This window comes from Prionailurus bengalensis, chromosome A1 (assembly GCF_016509475.1).
Source record: "Prionailurus bengalensis isolate Pbe53 chromosome A1, Fcat_Pben_1.1_paternal_pri, whole genome shotgun sequence".
NCBI classification, from domain to species: domain Eukaryota; kingdom Metazoa; phylum Chordata; class Mammalia; order Carnivora; family Felidae; genus Prionailurus; species Prionailurus bengalensis.
The window spans coordinates 182,027,229-182,041,244 of NC_057343.1; the positions used below are offsets into that span (position 1 = coordinate 182,027,229).

The window sequence follows — 14,016 nt, forward strand, 5'->3', positions numbered from 1 at the left end:
TCCATAAACATTTCGGGAAACCTAAAATAATAAACCTTCAAAAGAGATTTCCTTGAAAATAGGAGCAGAAGGGCAGGGCATCTTACTTTTCATTTTCTATCTTCCTGGTTGTTGAATATTTTTATCAAGAGAATGTATGCATTTTGTAATGAATGAGTGGAAAGACCAAATCTATTGCAATATGTGCTCTAATCTTTGTCTTAAATTCTTGATGATTCCTTTGTGGAAGGAAATGGAGCAGAATCTATTCAAGATGAATAGGCAACAAAGTCCCCTAATCATGCTGGAAACAGTGAAGCATGGTGAGGAATGCTTGAACAAGAGACCTGCTTTAGGGCACCACTCGGACATTCCAAGTGGGAGGAATTGATGAGTCATCTGGTCCTCACTCCCCTCATCTATAAAATAGACATTGGACTATACTAGGTAATCTAAACATGGATTCCAGCTTGAAAATTCTGCCTCTGTGCTGCCAAATGATTCCCGCTACTCTTAAATGATCAAGCCAACCTAAATCTAGTTGACCTTGATTCCTTCTCCTGGTCCGCCTTCTGGCAGAATCAAAGGACCAACTTCCCAGAAGACAGCATGACTTTACTTCTATATTCTTATTGCCAGATCCTTTCTTCTCTATCTCTGACTCTCTGTCTCCACCTCTCTGCCTGAAATAGGCTTTGGCTTATCTCTGTGGCAAATTCTATACTTTGTCTTTCCCCAACTGAATGATACTGTGACCCTGAAGATACACATTAGGGGCAGGACATGAGGGGACTCCCATCCAAATACTGCTTCCCTATTTCTAGACAAGGCCAGCAGTGGTGAAGACTCAGAAAACAAAGTACACCAAGACACGCATCATGTCCTTGGAACTTGTTCTCTCACCCACATCATTAGTATGAAATTCTAGGAGGGTTTAAATGCATGTGTACTACCTTCCCTCTATTACACTGAGTTTTAGTACTTCTAGTAATGCCAGATCAAATCACAGGGGTGTAGACAGTGATGGGCATAATTATTGACATTAGGACATGTTGCATCTTAGGACCAAGATTTTGTCTAATTAAATATAGCACAATTCAATTGTTACCTACATTGTGGTCCATTATGGAGCTGAATGACACTGCCTACCTGAGATTTTCACCAAGAAGAGAACAGAGTGCATTGTTGAGAACAGGAGCTTAAAGCATGGAGTTTAGATGTTTTCCATTCATGGTTTTATTAAAAAAGCAAAACCAAAAATTGTCCAAAGTAATTTGACTTTGTAAAGGTAAAACTGCATCTCAAGCCATTTTCAGGAGATGGGAAATGAATCGAGTTGTTTTGAGTTAACTTTCTCATCATGAGCCCTCGTAAAGAGCACTGGTTAGTAAGACAATAAATGAGCATGTTTTAATTAGAAAATGTGGAATCCAAGCAGTTTTGCAGGAAAGAAGATGATAGCTTCAAAGAGACATCAGGAGACTAATAAAAGTTAAAATGCATTAAGTGGCCATAGTGAACTCAAAGGTAAAGTTGTGGGATGTTTGAGAAGTGAACCAGAGAGGGCAATGAATCAGAAGGGGATGGAAATTAGTCAGTGGAACTTATTCTTTCTACTTCATATTGGAATCAGCTGTAAACCCCCTTCTGTGCCCAGGCAAGTGAGATAACCTGATGCCCTAAAATTCCCCCATTCCCCCACCCTGGCCAGAACTGTGTGTGCCCAGAGGAGAAAATCACTATCATCAGGCGATGAGAGAAGGCAGTGGGGCTAAGGCAAAACTAGCATTGAACTTGACTTTTTTTTTTTTTTTGACCTGCCAGGTCTCCATTTTATAGTCTCCTAAAATCATGATGTTTGGTTATGACCATGCCCTTCTTCCTGCTATGATGTTGTATGTGGGTACATGATCCAGGTCTAGCCAATCAACATGGCTGCTTCTCCAGGTGTTGGGGACTGGGTCCATTGTGGGTATGTGACCCTCGTTCAGTTCAATGAAATTTAATGAAGGGGGTGTTGGTGAAATATCAGGAAAAAGATATCCTTTTCCTGTTAGGTTTCTAAGCTATGAGAATATAGTCTGTAGTTCCCACAAAGATCTCACAGAAGGTCTGGTTAAGAATGATGGATGGAAAGAGAGAAAAGCAAAGTTGAGGGACAGACTTCTAATGCCTGAGTTTACTTCTGTGAATCTAGTTCTTCCAGAATCTTGATTCTGCCCCAGGCTCTTTACCTTCCCAAGTTCCATCTTCCTGACATGCCCAAAACGACAATAATATCTATCCCACAGGGCTTCCACTCAGATAACATAAAGTACCTATTACAGTACTTGGCACAAAGCAGGTATTTAGGGGGTGATGATGTCTAAAAAATAAAACCACAAAGAGTGTTCACTTGTTTCCCAGAAGTGAAAAGACATTTAATAAGGCCACAGTCTCTCCTCACATGGATTCTGAGTTCTAGAAGATGGAGAAGATAATATTTGTGGTCCTCTGCCTTTGGTATACTCCTGGAGACACTAACATAGCAAGAGAGAACAGACTGAAGCTGAGAAAAAGACACCCACAAGACTCGGATGTACATAGCATTGTCCCCACACCCAGGGGGCTTTTAGATTTATTCTCCTTTTACTGATGCCAGGGTGGGGTAGATTTCCCCAGGTCCCAGCAAATGCTTAAATAGGCCCAACATCACCTTATGCCTTCTAATCCATGTTCCCTAGTAGAGGAAGTATGGTTGATAGGAGATTAAAAAGTTACTATGATTAAGCTTTCCATTTTAAATTCTTATCTAAGCACATACCAATGCAAGAAGAACAACATCGTCCACCTTCTTCTAAGTGCAGAATTTTAAATCCATTTGTTCAAACAATTTTAAAAAATGAGATTTTCTTTTTATTTTAAAAGGTGCTTTTCATTACTCACAGTAACTTGGATGAAAATACATTATTTCCTTTTACAATAGAAATAGATTTCTAGTATAATAGCAGTAAATAACCTTTTTTAATGAATATAATTTGTCAAATTAGCTTACATAAAACACCCAGTGCTCATCCCAGTAAGTGCCCTCCTCAATGCCCATCACCCACTTCCCCCTTCTCCACCCCCACCCCCATCAACCCTCAGTTTGTTCTCTGTATTTAAGAGTCTCTTGTGGTTTGCCTCCCTCCCTCTCTCTTTGTAACTATTTTTTCCCCTTCCCCTCCCCCGTGGTCTTCCATTCAGTTTCTCATGATCCACATATGAGTGAAAACATATGATATCTATCCTTCTCTGACTGACTTATTTCACTCAGCATAATATCTTCTAGTTCCATCCACATTGTTGCAAGTGGCATGATTTCATTCTTTCTCATTGCTAAGTAGTATTCCATTGAATATATAAACCACATCTTTATCCATTCATCAGCTGATGGACATTTAGGCTCTTTCCATTATTTGGCTAATGTTGAAAGCACTGCTATAAACATTGGGGTACATGTACCCCTATGCATCATCACTCCTGTATCCCATGAGTAAATTCCTAGTAGTGCTATTGCTGGGTCATAGGGTAGCTCTAGTTTTAATAAAAAATGTGGTTTTAATTGTCCTATCATGGGTGTGCAACATCTTTATGGGAGGACTAATTGTTGAGAAATGGACTTATAGATGTTTATACCCAACTGAAGCTTTAACAAACTGAAATACAATTTCAATACAATCTCACAAATAAGAAAGAAGGGTTACTCATTCTGTTGTGACATATAAGGCAAGAACAGTTAAAACAATGATGACAGAAATTGGGGGCATTTGCCAATTTCTCAGTCATTCTGGGTAAGAAGTGATTCTATAAGGGATTTAAACATACACAATTTTGAGGGTGAGCCTTTGTGGTTAGCACTGTCATGACCTCTAAGAATGAATATTTGCAAATATGACTCATGAAATAGCTTGAAATCATTTGGTGGGTTTGGGAGGGAAAAATACCTGTCTGAGAAAAAGTTTCTTACATTCTCTCCTCTAATCTAGAGAACGCAGCCCCAGTGGAGTGACCTGGCTGAGTGCCCTGTGCAGGACTACAGTGCTGGGGACACAAAACTCCACCTTACAAAGGCAGGCGAGTCTGAGACTAATAAATCAAAGGAAGCTTCAGAAAAGTTGCACAGCCTACTTCCCCTGCCTGGGAGAACCATGAATGCCTTATCTGGCCTCTGTGAAAAGAAAAGGATCATTGGGGAACCAGAATTAGAAAAAGACTTGCACTTCATCAAGTCTATCCCTGTCTGAACCAGATAAAATATCCTCTGGGAAGCCTTCAGGAAATGCCCCAAGGGAGTGACACTTGATATTAGCTGAATGGGTGAAAGAGCACAGAGTTGGAAATATTTGGCTTTTTTCAACTGTGAACTTAACCCAAGAGTCTTCAACATTTAACATAGACTCAGGGCAGAGTCTTGTGCTTACAAAGCATGACCACAAGGTGGCCTCAATCCGTGATTGGGTCCCCATGGTCTAGGCTGCTGAGGGACAGTTTTTAAAAAAGTTCTCTTTACCTAGAACTTAGCAGGGGTTAACTTACAAGTAAGAAGTTCAAGTCCTTAAAGCCTTAATAAACTTAATAAGGCTTTAGTTTTATGGCGGGAGCCAAATTTGAAAAGGACAGCCTCTCCTTCGATAGCTCTGTGTTCAAGGATGATTCCAAATTTGCAGATCCACACCAAGAGCAGGTTGGAGTGGTCTTAAATAAGATGTGATGCTTGTTTCTTTCTTAATGCACCTAGTAATTTGCACACGTGCCACAGCACTTTATTTATTCTCTTATTAATGGTCTGGAGTGTGTTAAACACCACAAGTCGTAAATTGCAAAGCAGTAGATCAGACCAGGTTCTCTTTATTTTCCTGCCAATTGTCAGAAAGTGATGTGGGGTGCAGGGGTGCCTCTTCTAACTGGCTTTCTGTCTCCCATTCCCCCACCTCTTGCCTCCATCTGACAACCAACCCCTTGTCTCCATCTGCCAAGAAAAAAAAAAAAAGACACAGCCTGAATTCTCATTGGAGAGTTTGCCTATTGAGCAGCTCAGTTATTGAGATTAATAAGCTGCCAGTTTCCAAGGAAGACTAAGAAAACTACAAAATTAAAGTGCACTGCAACGTGAAATGCTGCTGGTGGCCAGGCGGGATCACAGTGTCAAAAAGGCAAGGTAAAGCTATAAAATAAGGCTGAGCTTGAAAGGCTAACCTAAAGGTCTCATTAATTTCCATGTTGCCTCTGATGAGAATTTAGAGGGGGCATAATGTTTTGCAATATGGAGAAATCAAGCTGCCTATTGATTTGAAAAGTGCTTGAATATATTTGGTTCACCCAGAATGAATTCTGGTTTTCAACTTCACTTGAAAACATTAAAAAAAAAAAGTCCCAAAAATCCAAACAGGTTACCTTGGTTTAATATTCTCAAGATCAAGCTTGTCAGTGATTCTGTCAGAAAATTAATCCTTAGGTAGAAAAATCAATCTGAGAACAAGTTTGGAACAGTCTTTGGGCTCAGCATGGTGAGGATGTTTCAACAATCTTGTTGCTTCTCTGTGAAAACCTTATTTACTAAAGGTCTTGTGTCTTGATTCCCAAATACACACTACCAATAAAGCATCTAGATTAGGCTAAGATAACTTCATGGCAAAGACAAAAAGTGTATCTTCTAAAATTCTGATACCAAAATTAGATTTTTAAAATGTCACTCATCAAGCCCAATGTGCTCATTTCTTTATCAGAGTACTTACACAACCTCCTACTAGCAGGAATTACCATGGTACTCCAAGTAGGAGCAAGTGGTCAGCCATGTTACCCCTAGCCGTTTGGCTTTCTCTTATTAATCTGGCAAAGCTCTGTTTGAGGGATAAAAAATGTACAAATTACAGAACTGAAAAAGTAGCAGTGCTTCTTATTTCCAAACTGTCAATTTGCTCTCACATTTTATCAGATGCAGTGTATTAAAACTCTGTAAATCAGCTCACACGGATCCTAGGCTGCCAGGGCCGTGGAACAGCGAGGCCTCAGCTTCAGCACTGTGACTGCCACCAGACCCAAAGTGCTGCAGAGAAGAGTCCCTTAGCTCTTGCTGGGCTTTTGATTTTGTCAGCGACTCAGTCTACATCCAGTAACAGGCCAGAATTCATCCCATAGATAATTTCTTGCCTTAGGTCACTTATAATGCATTGACCTCACCATTTCCACGGCCTGACATATTAAGTTGTTGTGTGCCATCAGAATAAGCATTGTTTTGTTTTGTTTTTCTAGTTCCAAAGGCACTAACATTTGGTGGTTATGAACTGCCATTTGGAGTCAGACCCAGGTCAAGTTCCAGCTCCACCGCTTACTTATTTGCAGAGGTGTAGGTAACATAATTTTCCCAAGCCTCAGTTTCCCTTTATTTAAGATGGGGAGAGCAACATAAACCTAACAGAAGGGTTAAGGGGTTCAATGTGATCATGATGTTAAAACTAAGTGCCAAGCAAAAGGTATTTAATAAAGAAAAATTGTTATTTGTAGACCTATGTGATCATGTAGGATAACTGCTAAATTGAACATATTTTCTGGAGAGTAAATTTTTAAAGAGAAAAAAAATTAACTGCTGACAGCTCTGAACATAGTAAATATGCTGTTATTTGTAAGGCTGAATTTCCACATCACATCTATTATTTTGGAATCAAAATATTTAGAATCAAAACAGCTACACTTAAGTCTCTTGTTACATACGTAGAGTTAATGTGCCTGAAACTGCACTTCTGTTTTCTGCCACAAAACTTGTTCCATCCTCAGGAAATGAAATCACTATCCAACCAGTCTCCTAAGTTAAAAACCTGGTCATCGTACTCTCAGTAGTCTAACCCACAGCTCCACAAGTGTTCATTCCCACTTGACTCTACCTTCAAAATGTACTTCACATCTATGAATGTTCACCTTCTTGCCAGATTGGTAGGAAAAAGCCAGATATGAGTACTACAGCTACCAGGAACCTAGCGGACACCAGGACACCTTTCATCTTAACCATGATGACATTCTCTAAACTGGACCTACAACAGACTTGCTGTACCTTTCACCATACCTCCAACATGTTTGCTATATGGCAGCTCTCACAATTCAAAACAAAACCAAACAATAGTATTTTATTATTTCGTTCTTTTATTTAAAATACATCATTGACTTTTCATTATTCTTGGGCTAGAGTCCAAAACCTTTAACCCAGCCCAATGGCCTGCAACATCCTGCCCTCACTTGCCCTTCTAGCTTGCTTTCCCTTCCTGGCATCTTAGTCTGTCTTTCCCCAGCAGGTCATTGTTTTGCCACCTAGAACATTCTTCAAGTCTAATTAACACTTACTCATCCTTAGGGCTCAGCTCAAATGTCAATTTCTCACGCGTCTGACTTCTCTATACCTCACACAGCACTTAGTACATTTGTCATGGTGGGGAGGCATGTATCTAATCATTTGTACACTCTGTCTACATCCAGCCTGGAAACACCACAAGGGCAAGGGCTTTGCTTTTCTTCTTCACTGCTGAATCCTCAGTACTTGGCACATGATAGATAGGTTCTCATAGTTATTTCTTGAATGAATAATGGATGATGATCTTAAAAAGCAACTTGCAAACTTCTTTGTAACTTGGGGATTTTGATAGTTAAAATTAGGGCTTCTGGAGTTAAGGGTCTGATGGAGATTTTTTATGTATTTCTTTTCTGTTCACCCTGTGTCAAGATTTGTAAAGACAGGGGCGCCTGGGTGGCTCAGTCGGTTAAGCGGCCGACTTCACTCAGGTCATGATCTCGCACTCCATGGGTTCGAGCCCCGTGTCGGGCTCTGTGCTGACCGCTCAGAGCCTGGAGCCTGTTTCAGATTCTGTGTCTCCCTCTCTCTGACCCTCCCCCGTTCATGCTCTGTCTCTCTCTGTCTCAAAAATAAATAAACGTTAATAAAAAAAATTAAAAAAAAAAAGATTTGTAAAGACAGAAAAGGAATTACTGACCAAAAATGGGAGCTTCTGGTATTTTAGGGAGAAAGTAAAACCAGAGGGAAGTTTTATTCTGCCAGGGGATTCTCTTTACTGATGTGCTGCTGAGAGATTCAGAGAGAATTCAATAAAACACATAGAAGAAGGAAAGTTAGCTTCTGTCATCAAGCTACTTTGTACCATTTTAGACAAGAGAAGCTGACTTAAGAAATTCCCCAAGAAGCAGCTGGCCTGGAAGATTCCTGACCTTGTTATTCTCAGGAGGGAAAAGTGTAGATGGATGGTATCAACCAGGAATTGCACATGGATTTTGTTTCAAGATGTAAGTGGGTGGAAATAAAGATGGTGGTGATTTTGTTACACATCATATTAGATAAAGACAGTATTGACTGCTTGCATTTAGCTCCTCTGCCCTGAGTTTTTTTTTTCCTTAGATTATGTTATGGTTTATACATGAATTGACTGGTTTTGGTAGTAGAAACGTATATGCACTGGTCTCTTACATGATTAACATCGGTAGAGAATTTTTAGGCTTTTTGTCTTGTGTTAAACTAGTAATTCGTACAGTCCCATTTTTGGGCTATGCCTCCTTAACCAGCACCTTTAATTCTACTTGTCACGGAAAAAAATGGAAAAAAAAAGCGCAGTCTAGAGAAGATGTAACATGCCTCATTAAGATGGATGGGAACGTCAAAAAGCAATGCAGAGAAGCAAGGGTTTGCTCCTCACTGGTCTAAAGAAACACGTTGGACTTGGCTTAGAGTCTCTGGGGGTGGCAGCATGCCTGCTCATCGCCTCCCAGTTATGAAATTCTTCCATCACACCCAGAAGTCTGTGTTAGGGAGAGTAGAGGTGGTGAAGCCGTTTGTAAATTTCCAGTGCATTTTCGAAATTGATGACTACATCATGATCAGCCTCTATGACCTGCCTTCAATGATTTCTCTCCTGGATATAGTTAACCAATCCTTATTTGGTATAAAAATAAGAATGGGAATCCTAGTATGGCATCATGCCCATAAAAGAAGGGCTCCCATGTCTACACTTTCTCTTGTGGGTAAGAAAATGATCCTATGAAACTCACAATGTTCCAACATTTGAATAAGTGACTTTGTTCAGTTCTACAGTTTCCAAGACTATATTAAAAAAAATACTAGGGAACAGAAACAAATAGTATGCTACAATCTTTGACTTTTTTTTCTACCTATCTATTAGGCAAATTATTATCCTCCTCTAAAAACCCAATTCAAACAGATACTCAGTTTGAAATGTTTCCTGATCATCCTGGGAGAGTTAATCACTGCATCCACTGTATGGTCACTTTAGTCTTAAAGTGTATTGTATACACTGCACTACCCCTCTGTTTATGTACCTATCTCTTCCTTTAGATTGTGTGAACTTCAAGGGCAAGTTTCATGTGTTACTCATGACCTCCCTAGCACCTCATATAGTGTGTTTGGTATACATGAGGGACTCAGTAAATATTTGCTAATAAGACACTGAATGATAATATTTTAAAAAGAAATGTAAAGCTCAACAATTCTATTAATTACTGGTGAAGTTTTCATATATGGGACCAGATGCACATCCAAGTTATATGTATTCATGAATTCCATGAACAGAGCTGCTGACTTCTGCACCCTGTGTTTGACTTCTGGTGATAGCCCTATCCCAAGGGCCTCACATTCTCTAATCTTTGGCCCTGGAATGCACTGATCAAAGGATATCCAGATGTTGTTCTTGCTTGCTTTTTTCTTCTGACTGACTTCAACATTTTGGCAATCCTATCTACTCAAGCTTTGTATTGAACTTGCCTCCTCCAAAACTTCCATTGAGAAGCCCTAATCCTTGGAGAAATGACAAATATATAAATGATTTATGGAAGGACTCTATAGATCAGATACAAATTCTAGGAAAGGTAACTTCAGAAAAATAGGAAGGTGACACACTTGGCTCTGCTGGTCCTCTCTCTACCAGATACTTGTCAAGATAACACTTGATTGCAGATGGTTTTGTAAAGTAAATCTCCTGGAAAATGAATTATTTTCATCAGCAGCTAGGAGACAGGAGATGGTTTCTGCACCATATGCCTTGTAATCACCAAAGGGAGAATCTTTGTGAGGAGCAAACACTCTGATGGATTTTGCCCTGTAAATGTAACAATTAGGGCAATAAATGTAGTCTTGTATGTATTCATTTATCAGACATCATGCCACCTTATTTTGTGTGTGGAAACCAGTGGAGGTCCATCCAAGGTGGTTCAGAATGTCCCATCTCACTGAAGCCCTAGACCTCTTGCAAGTTACTTTGCCCCTACACATCTAGATTGTGCATCTTTAAAAAGGTGAAAGTAATGGTTCCTTCCTGCCTCACTCTATTATTTCAGGCTCTAATGAGATAATGCAATAAAGAATGAATACCAGGCAGATACAAAGTGCATAGTAAAAACTGGTGATGAATGGTGATGGTGGTCCTCTTCCTTCCTTCCTCTTCTCCTCCACTTTCTACAATGGCTAGTACATTTCTCCTTCCCTTTCTCCTCATCCTTCTCCTTCATCTAGTCCCCTCTATGTAGGCTTTATGTCCAGAAACTCTTTTTCAAACAAAAGACTGTTAATGTAAAAGAAGTTTGACTAACGCCCAACAAACTCTGTGGCAGAAGGAAAAAAAAAAAAGACAGAAAGTCTTATACAGCCTTAAAGATCACCACCAACTATGAAAATATCCTGAATTAAGCCATGTGGACCAGTCTGCTTTCAGCCTAGAAACCTTTTGACAAAGGTTTATTAGTGCAGTTATTTTTAAATGTTTATTTTTGAGAGATAGAGAGCGAGAGAAGGAGACAAGAGAATCCAAAGCACGCTTCATGCCATCAGAGGAGAGCCTGACACGAGGCTCCAACCCACAAACCGTGAGATCATGAGCAGAGCCAAAGTCGGATGCTTAACCAACTGAGCCACCCAGGTGCCCATATTAGCGCAGATGTTGAAATATATCTATTGTATGTAATATACACATATAATTTCTACTGACTTTCATATTTTAAGCCTCACAGATTAAGAATGTAGGCATCGTTAAAAATAACCTATATCATCAAAGAATAAAATTTATTACAGTTTAGAGTGACCACAGTGACAATGGTGCACAAGTTATTCAAGATCTTATAAAAATAGTAAAAGAATATTATAGGTACGAAATGACAGAAATGCTATGGCTTGCATAGTCGTTTCCAGCAGTGTGCAGAGAATTCACTTGCCATTACAGATTCCTTTTGTTTTTCCTCAAACCTAGCTTATTAACATTTAAAAACTTAAGTGAGAACTGTTTATTTATTTATTTTTTTGAGACAGAGAGAATGAGAGGGGGAGGGGCAGAGAGAGAGGGAGAGAGATAATTCCAAGTAGGCTCTGTGCTTTCAGTGCTGAGCCTCACACAGGGCTCAAACTCACACCGTGAGATCATGACCTGAGCCAAAACCAAAAGTGGGACACTGAACAGACTGAGCCACTCAGGTGGCCCTAAGTGAGAACTTTTTCAAGGGTCAGCATGAATTATCGCCTTTCTCTGTTTCGTTTTCATGGTTCTTTTTGGCAAGGAAACGATAATAACTGGAGCATACAAACCATGACAGGGTCTGGGGTTGGGGTGCAACAGCGTTCCCCCATCTAGCAGCCCGCCCACAGCCTTCGCAGTCATTCCTTCCCAGTCCATCGCACTGTGACCCACACACCTTGTCTCAGGGCATTAAGGTGGGCGTGGTTTTGGAGGACCAAAAGGGGAGGCAAGAAAGGGACAGAAGAAAAGGCAAAACAACACAAAGCCAGACGTGGAGATCACTTTGAAACTCTTCCCTCCAACCTAAGTGCTGCCCCTTTTCTCTTGTTTGTTTTTGTACATTCTTGTTTGCCCCTCAGGCATCAAGCTGTTAGTGTGTACAGGAGGGATTAAAGTCAGACGGCATGTTGGATGAAATATAAATTAAAATTATACTTCTGTCAGTCTGGAATCAGGGATTGTTTCTCAAGGTCTCCCCAAACACTTAATTTCAAATGAGTCTTCATTTATTACTTCAGGAAAGGCCAAATGCATAATTTATCAGCAGCTTTCAGTCAATATACCCTTATAAGCATGTTTCCCATGAGCCTTTGAGTAAAAATATGTTATGCTAATTCTATTAGTTGGGTACACAAGATCTGTCTAAGAGAGTAAACAAGCATTAAAAGGAGACACATGTGAACAAAGAAATACCTATCAGCCTACCATCCAGAGTCAAATTACCAAGGGAACAACAAAGAGGTGGTATACTTGTCCTGTTATTTACACCAGAACCGTCTCCCCGACAAGAATCCTGAACCGTCTAGGGGACTCTGTGCACATGACTCAGGTGGGGCAACAGGTGTGACCGGCGATGGGGACTTACCTAGTCTCCAGTGGCACGTTGCTGTTTAGCACCCAGCTGTCCTGGAGTTGAACGGACTCCGGTGTGGTGGCCAGGTCATTGGGTGCAGGAGCTGGGGCGTGGATCTGGCTCCGCCGGTTGGTCAGTGAGTTCCTGTTGAGGGAGTTGGCAGACGAGTGGTGATGGGACAGAGTGTGGTTGTGAGGGGGAGGCAGAGGGGGCCTCAGAGTCGATTGGCTGTGGTGGTTTGGAGGACCTGCAAAGAGAAGAAGGAGAAATGGCCATCAGTGGCTGCAGGCTGTAGCCCCAGACACTGTGCAAACCTGAGGAACAAAGCCTAGAATCAAAGTCTTTAGGTTGGTAATTGCTAAAAGTCACAAACAAGAGAGAGAGAGAAAGAGAAAGACGGCATAAAGCGTTCCAGGGTTGGTTACTAACAAATAACATACTTTGATTTGCTTTCTTCTGTAGGCCTCAAAGGAAGAAGGAGGAACTAAATTAGTAAAACCAGGCTGGAGTGTATTAATCTTGAATATGTTAATCTTAAAGTGGAAGTGACACAGACCTGACAGGGCTGGTCACTGATGTAACAAGTCCCTGTACCATTTCCTGGTAAACCAGTACATTGAATGCATTCTTTATAAACATTTTCTTTTTCTGAAAGGCAATGAGAATATGGTACACTCTAAGTCAGAGAGTAGCATATTTAAATACCTGTAGCAGGTAAGCAGAGAAGTCAAGTGGGCCAGTTGTGGACTGAGGTGATTTGGAAAGGGTAGGAAGCACCCCTCACTCAGATCCAGGCCCATGTGGCCATGTGAGGATAAGGGCCCAACGCAGCCAAGTCTTCTAGTTTTTCTAGGAAAGCTGAAGATCTGGACTTTTAGATAAAATTTCCTGTTTCTTAAAAATGTTGATGATTTTTTAAAAAGTGTATTTGTTTTAGGTGTTATGTATAGATGTATGCTTTTTTTTTTCCATGAGAGTCAAGAAAATACCTGTGAGCCTGCTCAGACATCAGGGTTGATGTTTTCAAACCTTGACCCTTACTCCAAATTGCATCCTCTTTTCTCATCTTGAAATCCTCTATCCTCATAGGAAAAATGCATAAAAGAGAACTATACCTCTGTGTGTATCTCCTTTGTAAATATGACCACAGATGACAACTCCACACAGGGTTTTCCTAGCAACCCACTCTCAATCTACAAAATGAAATATTTTAAGCATAATGAAAACGAAAGTAGTTCACTATGCAATGTAAGCCTATAATTTGGTTTTAATGGCTGCTGAAACATGACTTTTAATTTGTGTCCTTTTTTGAAGCCTCCAGTCGAGGTTGGCAGCTCACCAGGTGACTGCCAAGCCTTGTCATTTTGGCCCCTGCCAACTTTTAAAATCCTCAGCCCCTGCTGTCCTGGCTTTAAGAAGTTGGCTCACATCATTTAAACAAGCAATTTGACACAAATTTCAACTACTTGTCTCCTTATGTGGCCAGGCTACATCTCCAAAAGGTGTAATCTACATTCCGTAGCTCCTGTGAAGCCTGCAGAAATATTCTGAAAGAAAGACAACATGTCAAGAAGATGCTAGGTTTGGAGCGCATCATGACCAAGGAAAACAAGAAGGAAAAATAACAGACACAAGTGGTTCCCCGAA

General features: G+C 40.5%; 1 protein-coding gene across 15 annotated transcripts in view; it reads right to left on the reverse strand.

Annotated features, from left to right (window-relative positions):
* TENM2 (teneurin transmembrane protein 2) overlaps positions 1–14,016 on the reverse strand; it is a 1,251,785-nt gene that overhangs the window by 290,968 nt on the left and 946,801 nt on the right. For all 15 annotated transcript variants that reach the window (XM_043596358.1, XM_043596374.1, XM_043596352.1 and 12 more), the window contains one exon: positions 12,382–12,616. In XM_043596358.1, the coding sequence (XP_043452293.1) occupies positions 12,382–12,616 (235 nt within the window). The remainder of the gene's footprint in view (positions 1–12,381; positions 12,617–14,016) is intronic.